We start from the raw sequence: 23969 nt of genomic DNA on the forward strand, positions 1-23969 counted from the left end.
AACCACTGCTTTTAATCATGGCAAGGTGACCGGAATCATGACCAAATACAGACAGTGTAGCTATTCCCTCCGCAAGGCAATCAAACAAGCTAAGCGCCAGTATGGAGACAAAGTGGAATCGCAATTCAATGGCTTAGACATGAGACATATGTGGCAGGGTCTACAGACAATCATGGATGGCAAAAAGAAAACCAGCCCCGTCGCGGACACCGACGTCTTGCTCCGAGACAAACTAAACAACTTCTTTGCTAGCTTTGAGGACAATACAGTGCCACTGACACGGGCCGCTACCAAAACCTGCATGCTCTCCTTCACCGCAGCCAATGTGAGTAAGGCATTTAAACGTGTTAATCCCTGCAAGGCTGCTGGCCCAGATGGCATCCCTAGCCGTGTCCTCAGAGCATGCGCAGACCAGCTGGCTGGTGTGTTTACGGACATATTCAATCAATCCTTATCCCAGTCTGCTGTTCCCACATGCTTCAAGAGGGCCACCATTAGTCCTGTTCCCAAGAAAGCTAAGGTAACTGAGCTAAATTACTATCGCCCCGTAGCACTCACTTCCGTCATCATGAAGTGCTTTGAGAGACTAGTCAAGAATCATATCACCTCCACCCTACCTGACACCCTAGACCTACTTCAATTTGCTTACCACCCCAATAGATCCACAGACGATGCAATCACACTGCACACTGCCCTAACCCATCTGGACAAGAGGAATACCTATGTAAGAATGCTGTTCACCCTGGGTCTCGACCCCGCCCTGTGAAACTGGGTCCTGGAATTTCTGACGGGCCTCCCCTAGGGGTTTTGGGTAGGAAACAACATCTTCACCCCGCTGATCCTCAACACTTGGTAACCACAACGGTGCGTTTTCAGCCTTCTCCTGTACTCCCTGTTCACCCATGACTGCGTGGTCATACACACCTCTGACTCAATCATCAAGTTTGCAGACGACAGTGGTAGGCTTGATTACCAACAACGATGAGACGGCCTACAGGGAGGAGGTGAGGGCCCTCTGATTGTGGTGTCAGGAAAATAACCTCACACTCAACGTCCACAAAACAAAGGAGATGATTGTGGACTTGAGGGAACACTCCCCTATCCACATTGACGGGACAGTAGTGGAGAAGGTGGAAAGTTTTAAGTTCCTCGGCGTACACATCACAGACAAACTGAATTGGTCCACCCACACAGACAGCGTGGTGAAGGCGCAACAGCGTGGCTGCTGCCAACATACTGACTCAAATCTATAGCCACTTTAATAATTAAAAATTGGATGTAATAAATGTATCACTAGTCCCTTTAAACAATGCCACTTTATATAATGTTAACATACCCTACATTACTCATCTCAAATGTATATACTGTACTCTATTCCATCTACTGCATCTTGCCTATGCCGTTTGGCCATCGCCCATCCATATATTTATATGACATATTCTTATTCATTCCCTTACACTTGTGTATAAGATAATTATTGTGAAATTGTTGGATTACTTATTAGATATTACTGCATGGTCGGAACTAGAAGCACAAGCCACTAACCATCTCTGTCTTTGTCTCTCTCTCTCTCTCTCTCTCTCTCTCTCTCTCTCTCTCTCTCTCATAGGGCATCAGGGGATTCACAGGGCTGAAGGGTGATGTCGGCCTGCCAGGTGATCGCGGTGATGATGTAAGTTGACCTTAGATTAAAGAGTTCAGCACTGTCCACTGCCACCTCTGCCATCTCTGTATGGTATAAATTGCCTAGCCTAGCATAGCTAATACCTGTTTGCTCATTCATACTCCTTCCTTATTGATTCCACAGAACAACCAGCCAGGTCGTGGAGGACTCCAGGGGCCAAAAGGATACCCTGGTCTCACAGGAGAGAATGTAAGTTCCACAACAATATTGAGTTCACAGTAAATATTACAGAATCACAGCTCTGAATACATAGGTAACATATTTTTCAACTTTTATTATGACCTCTGCTGTATGAAAATATTAAGTAGTACCTACTAAGTACCAACAAAAATCTGCTATCTGACTCATGGCTTCATGTCCTTCCCTACAGGGATCCCCAGGCCCAGTGGGCCATCCGGGGGCAGACGTGAGTAACTCTTAAATAATGGAGCAATTGTGGGTGATGGGAAGGAGCTAAAGTCCAACACACTTTTCATCACTGTGTGTGTAATGGGGGAGTGCAGGAATAAGAGTTGAGGAAGTTTGGGACTTGGAGCTCGTAGGGATGGGCGAGTGTAGGGTGGGCTGGTTTGAGGAGGTTGGTCAGAGGTAAAAATGTGACCTCTGTTCCTTAGTCACAGTGGGTGTGTATTAAACTTTGTCATCGGGATTTGTGTCAAACAGGTCAGCAGTCAACAATGCTTACACTGAATGACAACTGTGTATATTTCACTCCCGTAAATAACAGTCACAGACACACACACACACACACACACACACACACACACACACACACACACACACACACACACACACACACACACACACACACACACACACACACACACACACACACACACACACACACACACACACACACACACACACACACGCACGTACGTACGTACACACACACACAGTGGGGAGAACAAGTATTTGATACGCTGCCGATTTTGCAGGTTTTCCTACTTACAAAGCATGTAGAGATCTGTAATTTGTATCATAGGTACACTACAACTGTGCGAGACGGAATCTAAAACAAGAATCCAGAAAATCACATTGTATGATTTTTAAGTAATTAATTTGCATTTTATTGCATGACATAACTATTTGATCACCTACTAACCAGTAAGAATTCCGGCTCTCACAGACCTGTTAGTTTTTCTTTAAGAAGCCCTCCTGTTCTCCACTCATTACCTGTATTAACTGCACCTGTTTGAACTCGTTACCTGTATAAAAGACACCTGTCCACACACTCAATCAAGCAGACTCCAACCTCTCCACAATGGCCAAGACCAGAGAGCTGTGTAAGGACATCAGGGATAAAATTGTAGATCTGCACAAGACTGGGATGGGATACAGGACAATAGGCAAGCAGCTTGGTGAGAAGGCAACAACTGTTGGCACAATTATTAGAAAATGGAAGAAGTTCAAGATGACGATCAATCACCCTCGGTCTGGGGCTCCATGCAAGATCTCACCTCGTGGGGCATCAATGATCATGAGGAAGGTGAGGGATCAGCCCAGAACTACACAGCAGGACCTGGTCAATGATCTGAAGAGAGCTGGGACCACAGTCTCAAAGAAAACCATTGGGAACACACTGCGCCGTCATGGATTAAAATCCTGCAGCGCACGCAAGGTCCCCCTGCTCAAGCCAGCGGATGTCCAGGCCCATCTGAAGTTTGCCAATAACCATCTGGAGGATCCAGAGGAGGAATGGGAGAAGGTCATGTGGTCTGATGAGACAAAAATAGAGCTTTTTGGTCTAAACTCCACTCCGTGTTTGGAGGAAGAAGGATGAGTACAACTCCAAGAACACCGTCCCAACCGTGAAGCATGGAGGTGGAAATATCATTCTTTGGGGATGCTTTTCTGCAAAGGGGACAGGACAACTGCACCGTATTGAGGGGGGGGGGTGGATGGGGCCATGTATCGCGAGATCTTGGCCAACAACCTCCTTCCCTCAGTAAGAGCATTGAAGATGGGTCTTCCAGCATGACAATGAACCGAAACACACAGCCATGGCAACTAAGGAGTGGCTCCGTAAGAAACATCTCAAGGTCCTGGAGTGAACTAGCCAGTCTCCAGACCTGAACCCAATAGAAAATCTTTGGAGGGAGCTTAAAGACTGTATTGCCCAGCGACAGCCCCGAAACCTGAAGGATCTGGAGAAGGTCTGTATGGAGGAGTGGGCCAAAATCCCTGCTGCGGTGTGTGCAAACCTGGTCAAGAACTACAGGAAACGTATGATCTCTGTAATGGCAAACAAAGGTTTTTGTACCAAATATTAAGTTCTGCTTTTCTGATGTATCAAATACTTATGCCATGCAATAAAATGCAAATTCATTACTTAAAAATCATACAATGTGATTTTCTGGATTTTTGTTTTAGATTCCGTCTCTCACAGTTGAAGTGTACCTATGATAAAAATTACAGACCTCTATATGGTCTAAACGTAGTAGGAAAACCTGCAAAATCGGCAGTGTATCAAATACTGTATATGGAAATGGACAGTCACAAGATTCTCCTAAATCTCCCTGTAATGCATTTATCTTCCTGTCTCAGGAATGTGAGATCCTGGAGGTCATTCAGAAACTCTGCTGTAAGTATATCGAGTGCTCAAAATTCAGTCATACTGGTTATTTTCCAGATGAACATTGTGCTGTGCCGAACATGTTCCTTTAGTGAAACAAGTTTACTCAACATAGATTTAGAAGATGTATCAGTGAGCCTGAACACAGTCCCAACCTCTACTGTTAGAAATGAATCCTGCACCAGTCATCTAAACATGTCTCCATTAAAGCTGACTAGTACACAGTTTATCTTCCTAGCTAAACAGTTCATTTGAAGCATCATTTATCCTGGGTTGAGTTTGGGACAAACTTTGTGAAAGAGATGCAAACGAACACACACGCAATCACTTAAACACACACTCTCAAACACTTACTTACGCACACATATGCAGGCACACACACAGACTCAGGGACACACGGATTGTGGCGGTGGATGTAATGTAGCTATAAGAACTCTGTAGTTCAGTGCTTATTGTGTATGTTTGGAATGCAAGTGTTAAAGTTTTTTTACAATTGCTAACAAGCATTTACTTATACTTAAAATGATTAACTCTTAAGACAGCAACACACCTACATCACACAATTAGCCAAATAGTACATTTTCTGCTCAAACCAAAATACAAACAAACATTAAATACCAACTCTACATTTCAAAATGCAAAAAAAACTCCTGTACATACTCTATCAAAGCACGGCAAACCCGACTCAATACAGTATCTAATCATTCTGTCAAAACATGTTTTCTATCCAAGAGGAACGTATAGTCAATCATAGCACAATGACTTTCAAAATACTAACAGTTAATGGCATTTCAAAAACTGCATTACTTTTCATGTTTCAGTTCTACCTGCATACATTAGACAATATGAAATCTATTGTTTTTATAATTCAGTTTCCTCTTACTGTAAACCACTCTACATTTTTTGGTTGTGTTACGGTTTTCTTCCGTCGAAGGAGAGTCGGACCAAAATGCAGCGTGGTTAATACGATACATGTTTATTGACGAATAAACACGACAATACAAAAACAACGGAACGTGAAAACCTATACAGCCTATCTGGTGACAACTAACACAAAGACAGGAACAATCACCCACGAAACACTCAAAGAATATGGCTGCCTAAATATGGTTCCCAATCAAAGACAACGAAAATCACCTGCCTCTGATTAAGAACCACCTCAGGCAACCATAGACTTTCCTAGACAACCCTACTCAGCCACAATCCCGATACCTACTAAAACCCCAATACAAAAACACACCACAAAATAAACCCATGTCACACCCTGGCCTGACCAAATAAATAACGAAAACACAACACGTCTGTTGAAGAAAGAGAGTCGGACCGAAATGCAGTGTGTAGGTTACTCATGACTTTAATGAAGGAAACGCGGTACATGAAATAACTGAATACTAAATACAAAAACAACAGAACATGAAACTAATTACAGCCTATCTGGTGACTACAACACAGAGACAGGAACAAACACCCACGAAATACAAAGCGAACTCAGGCTACCTAAATACGGTTCCCAATCCGAGACAACGAGAATCACCTGACTCCAATTGAGAACCGCCTCAGGCAGCCAAGCCTAACTAGACACACCCCTAATCATACACAATCCCAATGCTAATAAAACCCCAATATGAACCCAACACATAAACCCATGTCACACCCTGGCCTGACCAAAATATATAACGAAAACGCAAAACATATTAACCAAGGCGTGACAAGACCAAGGCGTGACAGGTTGAGTGTCGATTGTGTGTTTTTTTGGCAACATACTATCTAAAAGTGAATGAGTTATCTTTACTTCATAGAATGTAAAGTAGAAAAAAATGAAGTGACCTAATTGCTGCAGTAAAAGCTTTATTAGCAACATGAAATTACTGCCAGTGATCAACAACACCTCCAACATACATGGCCTTTGGTTCAACAACACCTCCAACATACATGGCCTTTGGTTCAACAACACATCCAACATACATGACCTTTGGTTCAACAACACATCCAACATACATGGCCTTTGGTTCAACAACACATCCAACATACATGACCTTTGGTTCAACAACACATCCAACATACATGACCTTTGGTTCAACAACACATCCAACATACATGACCTTTGGTTCAACAACACCTCCAACACACATGACCTTTGGATCCAAATGTGTAAAAATAAAACACAATTACAGTAAAAAAGGCACAGAAGGGAAAAACAGTAAAATGCCCCATTCTGTTCTAATCTATACCATCTTCAGCATTTGGCCACATGTTCTCGTCCACATCACATCTTATGTCGTCTCTCGCTATGCACCTTGTATAGAAACGCTTGGCCTGCCTCATCCACCCCTGACAGTCTTCAGCTGAGACGTCTCTGCACCTTATATAGTAACGCTTGGCCTGCCTCATCCACCCCTGACAGTCTTCAGCTGAGATGTCTCTGCACCTTGTATAGTAACGCTTGGCCTGCCTCATCCACCCCTGACAGTCTTCAGCTGAGATGTCTCTGCACCTTATATAGTAACGCTTGGCCTGCCTCATCCACCCCTGTCAATCTTCAGCTGAAATGTCTCTGCACCTTGTATAGTAACGCTTGGCCTGCCTCATCCACCCCTGACAGTCTTCAGCTGAGATGTCTCTGCACCTTGTATAGTAACGCTTGGCCTGCCTCATCCACCCCTGACAGTCTTCAGCTGAGATGTCTCTGCACCTTGGATAGTAACGCTTGGCCTGCCTCATCCACCCCTGACAGTCTTCAGCTGAGATGTCTCTGCACCTTGGATAGTAACGCTTGGCCTGCCTCATCCACCCCTGACAGTCTTCAGCTGAGACGTCTCTGCACCTTGGATAGTAACGCTTGGCCTGCCTCGTCCACCCCTGTCAGTCTTCAGCTGAGACGTCGCTGCACCTTGGATAGAAACGCTTGTCATGCCTCATCCACCCCTGACAGTCTTCAGCTGAGACGTCTCTGCACCTTGGATAGTAACACTTGTCATGTCTCATCCACCCCTGACAGTCTTCAGCTGAGACGTCTCTGCACCTTGGATAGAAACGCTTGGCCTGCCTTATCCACCCCTGGCAGTCTTCAGCTGAGACGTCTCTGCACCTTGGATAGAAACACTTGTCATGTCTCATCCACCCCTGACAGTCTTCAGCTGAGATGTCTCTGCACCTTGGATAGAAACGCTTGGCCTGCCTTATCCACCCCTGGCAGTCTTCAGCTGAGATGTCTCTGCAGCCAGCATCCATTGCATCCAGGAGGGACATTTGGTCATTTCAATTTTTAATATTTTTATTTAAACTTTATTTAACTAGGCAAGTCCGTTAAGAACAAATTCTTATTTACAATGACGGCCTACCAAAAGGCAAAAGGCCTCCTGCGGTTGACGGGGGTTGGGATTAAAAAAAGAAAATATAAATATAGGAAAAAAAACACATCACGACGAGACAACACAACACTACATAAAGAGAGCCCTAAGACAACAACATAGCAAGGCAGCAACACATGACAACACAGCATGGTAACAACAACACATGACAACACAGCATGGTAACAACAAAACATGACAACACAACATGGTAACAGCACAAAACATGGTACAAATGTTATTGGGCACAGACAACAGCACAAAGGGCAAGGAGGTAGAGACAACAATACATCACGCAAAACAGCCACAAACTGTCAGTAAGATTGTTCATGATTGAGTCTTTGAATGAAGAGATTGAGATAAAACTGTCCCGTTTGAGTGTTTGTTGCAGCTCGTTCCAGTCGCTAGCTGCAGCGAACTGAAAAGACGAGGGACCCAGGGATGTGTGTGCTTTGGGGACCTTTAACAGAATGTGACTGGCAGAACGGGGGTTGTACGTGGAGGATGAGGGTTGCAGTATATATCTCAGATAGGGGGGAGTGAGGCCTAAGAGGGTTTTATGAACAAGCATCAACCAGTGGGTCTTGCGACGGGTATACAGAGATGACCAGTTTACAGAGGAGTATAGAGTGCAGTGATGTGTCCTATAAGGAGCATTGGTGGCAAATCTGATGGCCGAATGGTAAAGCACATCTAGCCACTCGAGAGCACCCTTACCTGCCAATCTATAAATTATGTCTCCGTAATCTAGCATGGGTAGGATGGTCATCTGAGTCAGGGTTAAGTTGGGTGAAAGATGAGTGATTACGATAGAGGAAACCAAGTCTAGTTTGAACTTTAGTCTGCAGCTTTGATATGTGCTGAGAGAAGGACAATGTACTGTCTAGCCATACTCCCAAGTACTTGTATGAGGTGACGACCTTAAGCTCTAAACCCTCAGAGGTAGAAATCACACCTGTGGGGAGACTGTTATTCTTCTTACCAAACCACATTACCTTTGTTTGGAGGTGTTCAGAACCAGGTTAATGTTGGAGAAATCTTGTTGGACACTAAGAAAGCTTTGTTGTAGAGCATTTAACACAAAATCCGGGGAGGGGCCAGCTGAGTATACGACTGTATCATCTGCATATACAGTGCCTTGCGAAAGTATTCGGCCCCCTTGAACTTTGCGACCTTTTGCAACATTTCAGGCTTCAAACATAAAGATATAAAACTGTATTTTTTTGTGAAGAATCAACAACAAGTGGGACACAATCATGAAGTGGAAAGACATTTATTGGATATTTCAAACTTTTTTAACAAATCAAAAACTGAAAAATTGGGCGTGCAAAATTATTCAGCCCCTTTACTTTCAGTGCAGCAAACTCTCTCCAGAAGTTCAGTGAGGATATCTGAATGATCCAATGTTGACCTAAATGACTAATGATGATAAATACAATCCACCTGTGTGTAATCATGTCTCCGTATAAATGCACCTGCACTGTGATAGTCTCAGAGGTCCGTTAAAAGCGCAGAGAGCATCATGAAGAACAAGGAACACACCAGGCAGGTCCGAGATACTGTTGTGAAGAAGTTTAAAGCCGGATTTGGATACAAAAAGATTTCCCAAGCTTTAAACATCCCAAGGAGCACTGTGCAAGCGATAATATTGAAATGGAAGGAGTATCAGACCACTGCAAATCTACCAAGACCTGGCCGTCCCTCTAAACTTTCAGCTCATACAAGGAGAAGACTGATCAGAGATGCAGCCAAGAAGCCCATGATCACTCTGGATGAACTGCAGAGATCTACAGCTGAGGTGGGAGACTCTGTCCATAGGACAACAATCAGTCGTATATTGCACAAATCTGGCCTTTATGGAAGAGTGGCAAGAAGAAAGCCATTTCTTAAAGATATCCATAAAAAGTGTCATTTAAAGTTTGCCACAAGCCACCTGGGAGACACACCAAACATGTGGAAGAAGGTGCTCTGGTCAGATGAAACCAAAATTGAACTTTTTGGCAACAATGCAAAACGTTATGTTTGGCGTAAAAGCAACACAGCGCATCACCCTGAACACACCATCCCCACTGTCATGGTTTGGGCCTGCTTTTCTTCAGCAGGGACAGGGAATATGGTTAAAATTGATGGGAAAATGGATGGAGACAAATACAGGACCATTCTGGAAGAACCTGATGGAGTCTGCAAAAGACCTGAGACTGGGACGGAGATTTGTCTTCCAACAAGACAATGATCCAAAACATAAAGCAAAATCTACAATGGAATGGTTCAAAAATAAAAATATCCAGGTGTTAGAATGGCCAAGTCAAGGTCCAGACCTGAATCCAATCGAGAATCTGTGGAAAGAACTGAAAACTGCTGTTCACAAATGCTCTCCATCCAACCTCACTGAGCTCGAGCTGTTTTGCAAGGAGGAATGGGAAAAAATTTCAGTCTCTCGATGTGCAAAACTGATAGAGACATACCCCAAGCGACTTACAGTTGTAATCGCAGCAAAAGGTGGCGCTACAAAATATTAACTTAAGGGGGCTGAATAATTTTGCAAGCCCCATTTTTCAGTTTTTGATTTGTTAAAAAAGTTTGAAATATCCAATAAATGTCGTTCCACTTCATGATTGTGTCCCACTTGTTGTTGATTCTTCACAAAAAAATACAGTTTTATATCTTTATGTTTGAAGCCTGAAATGTGGCAAAAGGTCGCAAAGTTCAAGGGGGCTGAATACTTTCGCAAGGCACTGTAAATGGATGAGAGAGCTTCCTACTGCCTGAGCTATGTTGTTGATGTAAATTGAGAAGAGCGTGGGGCCTAGGATTGAGCCCTGGGGTACTTCCTTGGTGACAGACAGTGGCTGAGACAGCAGATTTTCTGACATTATACACTGCACTCTCTAAGAGAGATTAGTTAGCAAACCAGGCCAAACACCCCTCAGAGACACCAATACTCCCAAGAATGGAATGGTCTACAATATCAAAGCTTTGGCCAAGTCAATAAAAATAGCAGTACAACATTGCTTAGAATCAAGGGCAATGATGGCATCATTGAGGACCTTTAATGTTACAGTGATGCATCCATAACCTGAGCAGAAACCAGATTGCATACCAGAGAGAACACTATAGACATCAAGAAAGTCAGTCAGTTGATTATTGACAAGTTTTTCCAACACTTTTGATAAACAGGGCAAAATAGAAATAGGCCTATAACAGTTAGGATCAGCTTGATTCCCCCCTTTAAATAAAGAACAAACCGTGGCTGCCTTCCAAGCAAGGGGATCCTACCCAGAAAGGTTAAAAAGGTTGGAGATAGGCTTGGCGATGATATGGGTAGCAACCTTAAATAAGAAAGGGTCTAAACCATCTGACCTAGGTGTTTTTTTGAGGTCAAGTTTCAGGAGCTTCTTTAGCACCTTGGGGTCAGTGACTGCCTGCATGGAGAAACTTTGTTGCCGGGGAGAGGAAAAAGAGGGAGAAGCATCGGGGATAGTCGCATTAGAAAGGGTGGGAGATGAGGAAATTTTGGACGGGCAAGGAGGCATGGCTGAGTCAAATAGGAATCCCGACCTAACGAAGTGGTGATTAAAGAGCTCAGCCATGTGCTTCTTGTCAGTAACAACCACATCATAAACTTTAAGGAACATGTTGTGAGGAGGAGGGTTTATTCTCCAGGTCTTTAACCGTTCTCCAAAACTTCTTGGGGCTAGACCCACCGAGAGAGAACTGCTCCTTAAAGTAACTAACATTGGCCTTCCGGATAGCCTGAGTGCACTTATTTCTCATTTGCTTGAATGAGTATGTGTGTTCCGAGCCGTTCACCAAATGCAATTCTTGAGGTGGAGTAACTCTGCAAGATCACGGTCATGTGGCCGTTGATCATACACTTTCCACCTCCAGGCAGAAATAATTGCTCAGTGTTTCCTCCCTCCTGTTCCCTTTCTGCATCTGGCACCAGTTGTTTGTGGAGGTCATCTCAAAACAGAAGAAGGCTGTTGTTGTAGGGACCAATCTGGCATTTCTGCAGGACCGAACCAGAGAGATTGTAGGACACATTGTGATATTTGCTCCTCTCTGACCCGGGACATCAACGGTGGCCATTTTCCCGATAACCATTCTTCCCCACAGACGTGTTTTTCCCAGGTTAAACCCTGCCTCGTCTACATAAATGACGTTCATTTCTGGCATACTGTGTGCAAGCATTTATAAATAAGACAAGAACGATCCCTCATTATGGTATTGGGTAAGCTTGTATGTAAAGAAAGTGTAAGCATTTTAGAAACATGTTAATTAACTGAATATTCTGTGAAAACAACATGAATTGTGTTATTGGTATATTGGTTGTGCTAATCGTGTTTAGAGTTTTGAAAATGTGACTACAGATTGAACAAAAGGATGTTAGCGATTGTAAAAAAACGAAAACTGTAAATGATGGGGCTGTGATTAAGATATCAATCAGGGTGGATCTTGATGTAATGTCTTTGTTTTTCTCTTGTAGCATGCTGTGGTAAGTTCCTAGACCCATACAAAGTTTTATGGCTTAACAGTTACACATGGCATTATTTTACATCCTTGCATGACCTTCAGTTTCAATTTTCAAGATTCAATTTCACTCTGTATGCCAGTGAGAGACTCTGAGAGGCACCAAATTACACCCACTGCATGTATTGTAAATAGTCACATAGATATACAGATGTACGATCTTAATTTGAGACAGTTTGCTACAGCAAGGGAATAATCCTGCACCAACAGGGAATGTGAATTATTATGTAGATTATAGTTAACTGGGATTTTTTTGTAGGAGTTAATACATTTTTCATTAGGGCAAATCAAGTCTGACATTCTAAAGTGTAAATTACAAACTTTAGAAGCATTTTTAAACCTTGAACACACTACAAGTTTGCATTTCCTGCTGTGCAGGACATTTTTCAGCAACAAAAGAGTGATCAAATGAAGATCCTTCATCTGTACTATTCATATGGTGTATGATGCTCAGAATATATCATGATATTATTATAATGATAATGTAACTGGCATTCACAGAGTGTGAGTGTGATCCGGTGAAGCTACTCTTTGTACTGGACAGTTCAGAGAGTGTTGGGCTGCAGAACTTCACCCTGGAAAAAGAGTTTATAATTCGGATCATCAACAAGATTACCAAGTTCAGCAAAGACAAGGTGGGTGAACATTTGTCCTGACTTCCCTGGGTGAGAGAGGGGCCTTAACTAAATGTTGTTTCTCTGTGTGTGTTTCTGTTTGCAGAAGGAGCTAGGATCACGAGTGGGTGTAGTTCAGTACAGCCATGACGGCACCCAGGAGCTGGTATCTATGGAGGACCCCAAGATCACCACAGTAGCACAGCTCAAAAGGTCCGACCAGATAAGAGTAAAAAGTCCAAAGTACAGCAGTTACCTGATATCAGTTGACTTACTGACTAACTGTTGTGTTTGATGTCCCATACTTGCAGCTCGGTGAGAAACATGCGCTGGATTGCCGGTGGTACGTACACGGGAGAGGCGCTGGATTTTGCCCGGCAGGCATTCGGCAGCTCCCAGCTGGACCGGAAGGTGGCCATAGTCTTGACAGATGGACGGTCAGACACCCGCCGGGACGCCAAACCGCTGTCCTCCCTCTGCTCTGTGCCCAATATAAGGGTGAGGGATGTCAATGGGACTGGGCAATGGGATGGGGGAGAGTGGGCTGAAGGACATGTATAGGTTGGGGGTGAAGAGATGATGTCAGGACCAAGGGTTCATTTCATTAGACATAAAGAGAACCATCTCTCCTCCAAGTCTGCCCTTTTGTGGCAAAGCCTCAGTATGTCCTCCATCTTGGCTCCTTAGGTGGTTGGCATAGGCATAGGTGACATCTTCAGACGGGTGTCCTACGCCACCATGCTGGAGGAGATCACCTGTCTGGGCACAGCCTCACCTGGACTCTACCTGAAGATTACAGACCACGTGCAACTGCTGGAGGACTCCTTCTTCAACAACGTTACTGGCTATATCTGCCAAGGTAGTCTATGTACAGGCTAGCCCTAATTTACAATATCTGGAGCTAGCTACATCTGTCAAGGTAGTCTATGTACAGGCTAGCCCTAATTTACAATATCTGGAGCTAGCTACATCTGCTAAGGTAGTCCATGTACAGGCTAGCGCCAATTTACAATATCTGGAGCTAGCTACATCTGCCAAGGTAGTCTATGTACAGGCCAGCCCCAATTTACAATATCAGGAGCTAGCTACATCTGCTAAGGTAGTCCATGTACAGGCTAGCGCCAATTTACAATATCTGGAGCTAGCTACATCTGCCAAGGTAGTCTATGTACAGGCCAGCCCCAATTTACAATATCTGGAGCTAGCTACATCTGCTAAGGTAGTCCATGTACAGGCTAGCGCCAATTTACAATATCAGGAGCTAGCTACATGCTATGCTCTCAACTAAGGTCTGGATTGTGTTTACAGATAAGAAATGTCCTGATTACACCTGTCCAGGTAAGACTATTCCTCTCCCTTTTTTTATGGTCAGTTTCCTATGCATTACAATACGTTATTGTTTTTATGGTCACAGTTTCCTATGCATTACAATACGTTATTTTTTTTATGGTCACAGTTTCCTATGCATTACAATACGTTATTGTTTTAACATTCAGCCTAGTACTGCAATTTAAAGATTTAGTGGAATGTATGTAAATGTATCTGAACCCCAACTGGTGTTCTAAAATTGTCTACTCTTCCTCCAGCCAACTTCCAGGAAGCTACAGACATAGTCTTCATGTTGGACGGCTCCTCCAGTGTGGGCCAGGCCAACTTCTACAGAGCCAGAGAGTTTGTTGAGAACATGGCCACCAGGCTGCTGTCACAGGACCGGGGAGGGCTGCTCCGCCTGTCCGTCATGCAGTACAGCGATGGGCAGCAGCAGAGAGTGGAGGTGCCCTTCACTGCCAGGGTTGATGATGTGCTAACGGGGCTAGCAGCTACGCTCTACATGGACGGGGCCACCGACTTACCGGCTGCCCTGGCCTTCCTGACCTCCACCCTCCAGAGGGAGGGCCGCTCTGCTGTCCCCAGGAAAGTGGTGGTGTTCACGGACGGCAGGTCTGTGGCCTCTGCCCGGGCTGCTATCCCCAGAGCCGCCGCCGCCTCTCTGGCAGAGAACACACAGCTGCTGGCCATCACTGTGGGCGAGGGCTTTGACGAGGCGGGCGTGTGCCAGCTGGTGACGGGACAGGCGAACGGGTTTGATTACCGCGTCGTGGATAGTCGTGTCCACCGAGTGGCACTGTACAGTGACCTGGCCAGACGGGTGGTCATGCAGAGCCTGGCTAGAAAGCTCTCTAAAGCTCTCTAAAGCTCTCTGAAGCTCTGTAAAGCTTTCTGAAGCTCTGTAAAGCTCTCTGAAGCTCTGTAAAGGTTTCTGAAGCTCTGTAAAGCTCTCTGAAGCTCTGTAAAGCTCTCTGAAGCCCTGTAAAGCTCTCTGAAGCTCTGGAAAGCTCTCTGAAGCCCTATAAAGCTTTCTGAAGCTCTCCAAAGCTCTGTAAAGCTCTCTGGAGCTCTCTAACGCTCTTAAAGACCTCCCTACTACTGAACTGTCTATGAATTGTCCTGTTGTGCCATGTATTAGGCCATTAAGAAATTAGATAGATACGGTGCACATTTTCTACTTTTGTGTTTTCCTTATGCGTTTGAGGGCCTCCTGCTTTTCATGTGAAATAAAATGAATATGTTTGTCATAAGAAGCACTTGGGTAGATTAATAAACGTTACGCTGTAAGTTTGGTGATAAGATGAACAGTTTTCTTTTGCTCAAATTTTCTGGAGGTCTTGACAAATAAAATATTGGACGAACTCGCTAATTCTGAATACAATACAATTTATTATTTTCAAATATATGCAGGGCCATTTAGTTAAAGAATTACCCAGACATGCCAATAAAATGCACTAGAGGGCAGTGTTGGAGTGTTGAGAAAAGAGGGCTGAGTAGAGGAGCTCTAACACACACTTGGAAAATACTGCTATTCTGTTCTACTTAGTGATAGTTTGCCACGTTCGTTATAAGGATCGGATCAAGGCGCAGCGTGAATAGAGTTCCACATATATGTAATCAACTGAAACTCACCGAAACAAAACAACAAATAACCAAACGAACCGCTATTAGTGTGCACACAGGCACCTAATTGTAGACAAGATCCTACAAACACCAAAGGGAAATGGCTACCTAAATATGATCCTCAATCAGAGACAATGATAAACAGCTGCCGCTGATTGGGAACCATATCAGGCCACCATAGACATACAAATCACCTAGACCTACAAAAACTCTAGACATACAAAAACTAGCGTTCCCACCCTACTCACACCCTGACCTAACCAAAATATAAAGAAAACAGAAATATCTCAGGTCAGGGCGTAACATAGTTGTTGTAGAAGGACCTTTTACAGATCGGTCCAAAAAGACACTAGGCTTCCCCTTGTACTCTGTACTTATCTGAGGGTGTTGGGCTACTGACCTCAGGATGTACCCAACTTCAGCACCATGGACAGAGTTAGAAATTCAGCTGTTTGAGATCCCAGATGCCAATCAGTGTACTCATTAATTCCCTTGTGAAATAGCATGTATTTAGTATATCTGGCTCCAACTGTACTCTGAGAATAATAAGAAGCAGGGATCATGAAAGCGTTTTATTTTATATAGCTATGTTTTGTTACTGTGAAAATGAATCTGTAATGAAAAAAGGGATAATGATCTCAGTGACTGTAATGATCAGTGGGTTCCTCTATCTCAGAAAGCCACTTCTGAATCTCACTGCTCTTCTTCTCTGTCTCCTCACTGCTCTTGTTCCTCAGCTCCTCACTGCTCTTCTTCTCTGTCTCCTCACTGCTCTTGTTCCTCAGCTCCTCTGCCACCCTATTTCCTGCTGAGAAGCGATTGACTCTCTTGGCTGTGGTCTCCAGAGAGATCACCTGTATCCTCTTCATGTCGTTCATGCAGCGCAGCTCCTTCAGCTTCCTGTAGTAGACCCTGCAGCTGAAGCCCTCCATAAAGCCCAGGGTGATGTGTGTCTGCAGAGAGGACAGACTGGGGTAGTACCACAAGCAGCTGGCACACTTATACAGCAGTTCCCCATTGAACTTCTCCAGGGCAGAGGAGGCTCTGAGGAAGCAGAAGTCCAGGTGGTCTGTGTACGACGGCTCCTTGGGCTCCACTGACCTACTGCCTCCCTTCCTCGCCGTGTGTCTGTAGGAGATGTCTGCTGGCTTCAGGGGAGGGCAGAGAGTGTGAGGTGTTTTGGAGCCAAGTATAGTAGGGGGTTCTGCTGCTCTTAATGCCTGAGCATGAGAAGGACTCCACTGGGTACCTGGTGTTAGGGAAAGAATAGGGTCCTGCTGTCACACTATGGCAATCCTGATTCATATTTACTGTAAATCAAATGGGATGTAAATAAATATGTCATGATAGTGCTACGTTTGCCAGAAATACTTCAGAGCGCTTACCCGTTCTCTTCCTTAGCCTTTCAGTGACAAAAGGTTCTCTTAAGAAAACTTGTGAGGACTTCATTTTTTACAATAAATGGATCATGGAACCATGGAATAGAACCTAGCTAAGAAAATGGGTCAAGTGGTTTTACAAATGTTCTAGAATGGATTGGAATTCCAAATTCCAAAAGCAATGATGTCATAATGATCTCTTTGTGTATAATGATGAACTTCAATTCATTCATGGTTCTGGAGATTAGTAATAATAATATAAAATGTATTTAACTGTTATAGTGCTATTCATGATATAAATACATCTCAAAGCGATGCAAAGCAACAACAACAAAAACAAGCAATTTAAAAACAATCAACATCATTAATCATCATGAGTAGATTGACATCAAGATACTGAAGAATTATTAAAATGCTTTAGTTTAATTTATTAGGATCCCCATTAGCTAGCTACTGCACATGTAGCAGCTATTTTTCCTGGTGTCCACATAAAAGTGTACAAATACATTACAAAGTACACAACAGAAATAGACAGGAACAACATATTCCTTTAAATTAAAAATATTTGTTTACAAATAAAATAAGAGTTTTATATAGGAAAGATACTGAGAGACAACAAAAATACTATCTACACACTATTTATATATCCATATTCATTCTTATATACAGTATAGTTAAATTACAATATCTCTTTAGAAAGAGGAGAGGCACTTTGATGCAAGATGTTTTCTGTATCTGTTTTAAAAGCTGAACTTGCTTTTTGCCTGAGTAACCTCTGGTGGCAGAGCATTCCACCATGACATGGCTCTATACAAGCCTTTTGCTACACCCGCAATAACATCTGCTAAGTATGTGTATGTGACCATACAATTTGATTTGATACATAAATGAGCGATGCATTACATTTGTTTTTCGTTTGGATACTGTGAAGATACACCATAAAGGCATGTATGGTGGGGTTTGTAAGTCTGTTTGAAGTATATGAAAAAATATTATACAAACATAAATGTTTCTTAAGAAGATTAGAAGAGAAGTAGTCCATTTCTCCTCAACCCTTAACCATGAAAGACTATCATGTACCCATCTGCATAGTGGTATTCTATCATGATACCCATCTGCAGAGTGGTATTCTATCATGATACCCATCTGCATAGTGGTATTCTATCATGATACCCATCTGCATAGTGGTATTCTATCATGATACCCATCTGCAGAGTGGTATTCTATCATGATAGTGGTATTCTATCATGATACCCATCTGCAGAGTGGTATTCTATCATGATACCCATCTGCATAGTGGTATTCTATCATGATACCCATCTGCATAGTGGTATTCTATCATGATACCCATCTGCAGAGTGGTATTCTATCATGATACCCATCTGCAGAGTGGTATTCTATCATGATACCCATCTGCATAGTGGTATTCTATCATGATACCCATCTGCATAGTGGTATTCTATCATGACACCCATCTGCATAGTGGTATTCTATCATGCCACCCATCTGCAGAGTGGTATTCTATCATGATACCCATCTGCATAGTGGTATTCTATCATGCCACCCATCTGCATAGTGGTATTCTATCATGATACCCATCTGCATAGTGGTATTCTATCATGATACCCATCTGCATAGTGGTATTCTATCATGATACCCATCTGCATAGTGGTATTCTATCATGACACCCATCTGCATAGTGGTATTCTATCATGATACCCATCTGCATAGTGGTATTCTATCATGATACCCATCTGCATAGTGGTATTCTATCATGAAACCCATCTGCATAGTGGTATTCTATCATGCCACCCATCTGCATAGTGGTATTCTATCATGACACCCATCTGCATAGTGGTATTCTATCATGATACCCATCTGCATAGTGGTATTCTATCATGATACCCATCTGCATAGTGGTATTCTATCATGATACCCATCTGCATAGTGGTATTCTATCATGATACCCATCTGCATAGTGGTATTCTATCATGACACCCATCTGCATAGTGGTATTCTATCATGACACCCATCTGCATAGTGGTATTCTATCATGATACCCATCTGCATAGTGGTATTCTATCATGATACCCATCTGCATAGTGGTATTCTATCATGACACCCATCTGCATAGTGGTATTCTATCATGATACCCATCTGCATAGTGGTATTCTTGGATCACAAACCTATAAATAGGCAGCCAAGACACATCAGAAACATATTTGGCAAGATTACATTTTAGGACAGAAAATCAATCCTGTAATATCCTTATCTGACATTAAATTGTAGTGTTGTCTAATCCCACAAAAGGATATATCCCGTTATCTAACCCGGAAACACGGAACAGAACATCAAATCAATTGTTGTTGATGTAACACTGACAGCTTGGTTCACTTTCCAAGATTATTCAGGTTCAAATAGGACAGCCTGTTCACAACCCTATTGGTTTGGTGTGGGGGTTGTTTCAGACCCTAATCCACAGTCTAGAGTATAGATTATGGCTGTAGGCAGGAATCATGTACTGGTGACATCCTTAAGAAGCAGTGGGCTGAGATGTCATTTATTTCATCGCCCCCTGGCTCCACCCACATGTAGGATGACAGAGCGTTTTGTGTTAGAGGGACTGTCACACATTGTGACTCTTGTGAAGAGGAAACAGAAACAGCACAGCATGGCAGCCTTTGTCTCGGTGAGTTCCTCTCTTCCAGGCATTTACACAACTTTGTTGACTCTCAATGCTTTGATACAATATTGTTTGTGAGTTGATCATTTGGGAGTGTGGTAGCAGATTGTTGATTTGTGCTCGGTAAAGAATGTATACTTTGTTTTATCGTTTCCATGGTAAATTTAAGGAATGTCTGATAGAAGAGGGGAATCATTTAGGGCTAGTCTTATAATTTAGCGATGTCTTTCTCTTTCCACAGAGGCAACATATTGCTGTAGGCTACTGTAACAGTTTCTGAATGTATCATGCTTATCCTTGCTTAATGTATGTGTGACACAAATACTATGCATAGAACCAAAACATATAGTTATTATAAAAACATAAGTTATTGTCGCTCCTATTTTTATAAACTAAGCAGAGAAAGAGTGAAACACTGTTCTCCATAGAAATGTCATAAGAAGATTTGTGGATAACATAATGTGATGATAGCCTTTAATCCAGTGTGCGACATACAATAGATTCAATGTACTTACTATGTTGTCCCACCTAGCTATCTTAAGATGAATGTACTATCTGTACGTCACCCTGGATAACAGAGTCTGACAAATTATTAACTTGTAAAATAAATAAGCGTGTTCTGGTTTAGAAGTGAGGCTATGATGCGCTTGATGCTCTCCAGACTCTAGAGAGCTGTCCTGATATCCTATTGGTGGAGGGAAGTAATTGACAGTGTGCTAGGGCCAACATGTGTGTTATCACATCTGAATTTAGCCTTGTGTTCTTTATGGAGAGAGGCCTCTAGGGTCTTGGTTTACTTTTAACCAGGTCTACATGACTTTCATTATTACAGGGAGAAGAGTGGCCTGGTTTTAATGATTTGTTTATCATCCTTACTCACTTACTTTCCTCAACGTCCTTCTTTGAATCTCTTTGGGAATTGTCTCAGCATGTCTGTAACGTTGAATAGCTAACCCCTATGGCAGTGTCTTTTACATTGACCTCTGCCCTTATTTTACCTCTCTCGCAGTTGGCCACGTGTCACCACTGCAGCATATCTTCCAGACATGGCCTTGTCTACAGGGAGTCCATGGCAGCTCTATCCAGGAACGTCATGGCTCCCAGTTACACCAGGAGGCATAGTTCACAGGCTAGAACCCTGCCACTGCGAGCTAGGGGAAGACTCATCACCCAAAGGCCTGTCGGAGAGGCCAAGAATCGGCCTAGAGCTCCAAGGTAAACATCTTACTCTATTACCTAGTAATATACAGATGTTTGGAGTTAATGGGGCATATTTTGAATTGTTGAATGTAATAGAACTCATTTACAGTGTATCTTTAATATCACCATTTTTTTTGTCCGCCATTAAAATGGCATCAAACCTTTAAACTCTCTCTTCACAGGCCCAATCCTCCAGAGTTCATTGCCATATCTTCCTCCAAGCTGGCCGGTGTGAAACATTTTGTATTTGTCCACCTAAGGAAGCTCTTTTCATTGGGTGACACCCAGAGGCGCAGAAAGAGTGGCCTGAAACTTTTCTCCTGAAGTTTTGCAAATATAATCTGATGGTAAACATCAATGGGCTTGATGATCCACAAGGTGGCGCTCCAGTAATTCAGTAGGAAGAATCAGTGATAGAGGAGTCAGCAGGAAGATGCTCACTTGTCAAGGCTAAGACATGCAGGTACTCAGACCTCCCTCACCTGAGAGATTGAAGAATGGTGACTGCAGGCCTATACCTTTGGCAGGAGTCTCTATGGCGACCAGTAGCCATGTGGGTGAGATGGTTCTGGGTGGAATGCAAGGCAATATTTTTGCAACACTTTTTAGCTTTCTACATATTTATTGTTCTGAAGTATGATGTGCAAAATCAGACATACTATTTAATTTAGTCACATGGTACAACACTTGTATCAGTATAAACTTTTAATGTGATTAGGTTTTTGAAATATAATTGAAAGTCTGTAGAGTCATGACATTGTTGCCTCCAGCTCAGAAGGAGCCATTGCATATCCTGTTTAACAGTAAGTTGTATTGGATCAAGTGTGAGCTTAATGACTGTATTATTATTGTTGTCAAATGTTTAATGCAATGTTATAAACATGTACAGCAGTATAATATACTCGCTTGTTTAGAAATAATATACAGAAACTAATCTAATAAAGGCTTAAATGCTATTTGGGTAAAAATACGTTTTTAAATGTTTCAAGTTTTGTTTCAAATTATTACTGAATCTATTCAGACAGGAGGGGGAGCCATAGAATAGACGCTAAAACATTGATTTGGCTCAACCAAAATCATCAAATCAAATCAAATGATATTTGTCACACACACCGAATACAACAGTGAAATGCTTACTTATAAGCCCTTAACCAAAAATGCAGTTCTAACAAAAAATAAGTCTTAAGTAAGTATTTACTAAATAGTCAAACAAAATTAAATAGAAAGATATAAAATAATTAAAGAGCAGCAATAAAATAACAGTAACGAGGCGATATACAGGGGGTACTGGTAGAGTCAATGTGCGGGGCCACAGGTTAGTCGAGGTAATTGAGGTAATATGTACATGTAGGTAGAGGAAAAGTGATAATAAATAGAGAGTAGCAGCAGTGTAATTTGGCAATTCTTAGGCCCTTCCTCCTGACACCACCTGGTATAAAGGTCCTGGAAAGAATGAAGCTTGGCCTCAGTTATGTACTTGCCATACGCACTACCCTCTGTAGTGCCTTGCAGTCAGAGGCCAAGCCGTTGCCATACCAGGCTGTGATGCAACTAGTCAGGATGCTCTCGATGGTGCAGAGGTAGAACTTTTTGAGATTCTGAAGACCCAATATCTTTTCTTTTACATGTTCAGAAATTACATTTTTCCTAAAATGTTAAATAATTGTTTTAATAACTAGGGTCAACAGGTGGCTGAAATATACATTTTGATCCAACTAAGGTCACCTTTGATGTTCAGAGAGCTAGCAGGTATTAAGTCACCTCCAACCCCTAGTGAGCGTTTCTAATGCCACAGCATCACTTCCAGTAACAGGCTATAGAAATAACCTGAGACCAAATGAAGGGGATTACAATGTTTAGACTCTGCACCTTTGGTCCCTAGAGGGTTGCCCTCCAGCAGTCTTATTAATCACACACACACACACACACTTGTTTTGCCATCCTGATTGATCATTGGGAATGCATGCGGCAGCGGACATCTACATCTGACACGTCTGAAGTTCCATGTCAGGGGTTAATGTAATGATGTTCTTTTTCCTTATCTGGTGCAATGGAATGGAACCCTATATCACAATATCTAAACTACTCTGTTTACAATGTCCACGAGAGGAAGATGATGATGAGGATGATGACAACAATGACGACGATGATGAGGATGATGATGAGGATGATGATGGGGATGGTGATGATGATGAGGACTACGACAATGATGATGGCGATGATGATGATGGTGATGATGAGGACTACGACAATGAGGATGGCGATGATGATGATGGTGATGATGATCAAAAGTAAACATGCATATATTTTCATGGGACTAAAAATGCTCAGATGACTTTGATATGTAGGCCTATTTTATACACTTACCTTTTAACTTTCTTAGAACAGCTGTGTTTACTCTGAGGTGACACAGCAATTGATTGTTTATTTGTAAGCCACTATGAGCAGATATTTCATAAGAGTTTTTTTTAAATTAAAAAAGAGTTCAAACTTAAACCTTGGGAACAATAATGATTTTGAAATATTGAGGTAATCTGTCAGAATTATGCTGCCAACACAAACATCAGGGGGCAAACTCTACATGAATATGAATCAGTTAATCTCTAATAAACTCCTTACAGGCACCACATACATGTAGTTACTGATGACAGATTCCCACCATACGCACCTTGTTAGAGTGGCTTTAGGATGCATACTTAAAATAAATTCAACGTCAATCTTGGAAAATCAAATCAAATTCAAGTTTATTTGTCACGTGCACCGAATACAACAGGTGGACCTTACAGTGAAATGCTTACTTACAGGCTATAACCAAAAGTGCAAAAAAGGTATTAGGTGAACAATAGGTAGGTAAAGATATAAAACAACAGTAAAAATACAGGCTATATACAGTAGCGAGGCTATAAAGGTAGCGAGGCTACATACAGACACCGGTTAGTCAGGCTGATTGAGGTAGTATGTACATGTAGATATGGTGAAAGTGACATTACTTGTCATGTATA

General features: G+C 42.5%; 1 protein-coding gene across 1 annotated transcript in view; it reads left to right on the forward strand.

The window, feature by feature from the left end:
- The window catches only part of LOC123998325 (collagen alpha-1(VI) chain-like), a 64115-nt gene extending 48746 nt beyond the window's left edge, over positions 1 to 15369 (forward strand). The window contains exons 25-35 of the mRNA XM_046303444.1: positions 1610 to 1672; positions 1808 to 1873; positions 2055 to 2090; positions 4232 to 4268; positions 12096 to 12104; positions 12641 to 12774; positions 12860 to 12966; positions 13065 to 13251; positions 13441 to 13612; positions 14062 to 14091; positions 14340 to 15369. Coding sequence (XP_046159400.1) covers positions 1610 to 1672; positions 1808 to 1873; positions 2055 to 2090; positions 4232 to 4268; positions 12096 to 12104; positions 12641 to 12774; positions 12860 to 12966; positions 13065 to 13251; positions 13441 to 13612; positions 14062 to 14091; positions 14340 to 14947 — 1449 coding nt within the window. The 3' untranslated portion in view covers positions 14948 to 15369. The remainder of the gene's footprint in view (positions 1 to 1609; positions 1673 to 1807; positions 1874 to 2054; positions 2091 to 4231; positions 4269 to 12095; positions 12105 to 12640; positions 12775 to 12859; positions 12967 to 13064; positions 13252 to 13440; positions 13613 to 14061; positions 14092 to 14339) is intronic.
- Positions 15370 to 23969: the final 8600 nt, after the last annotated feature.

This window comes from Oncorhynchus gorbuscha, linkage group LG15, assembly GCF_021184085.1.
Source record: "Oncorhynchus gorbuscha isolate QuinsamMale2020 ecotype Even-year linkage group LG15, OgorEven_v1.0, whole genome shotgun sequence".
Classification (NCBI taxonomy): Eukaryota; Metazoa; Chordata; class Actinopteri; order Salmoniformes; family Salmonidae; genus Oncorhynchus; species Oncorhynchus gorbuscha.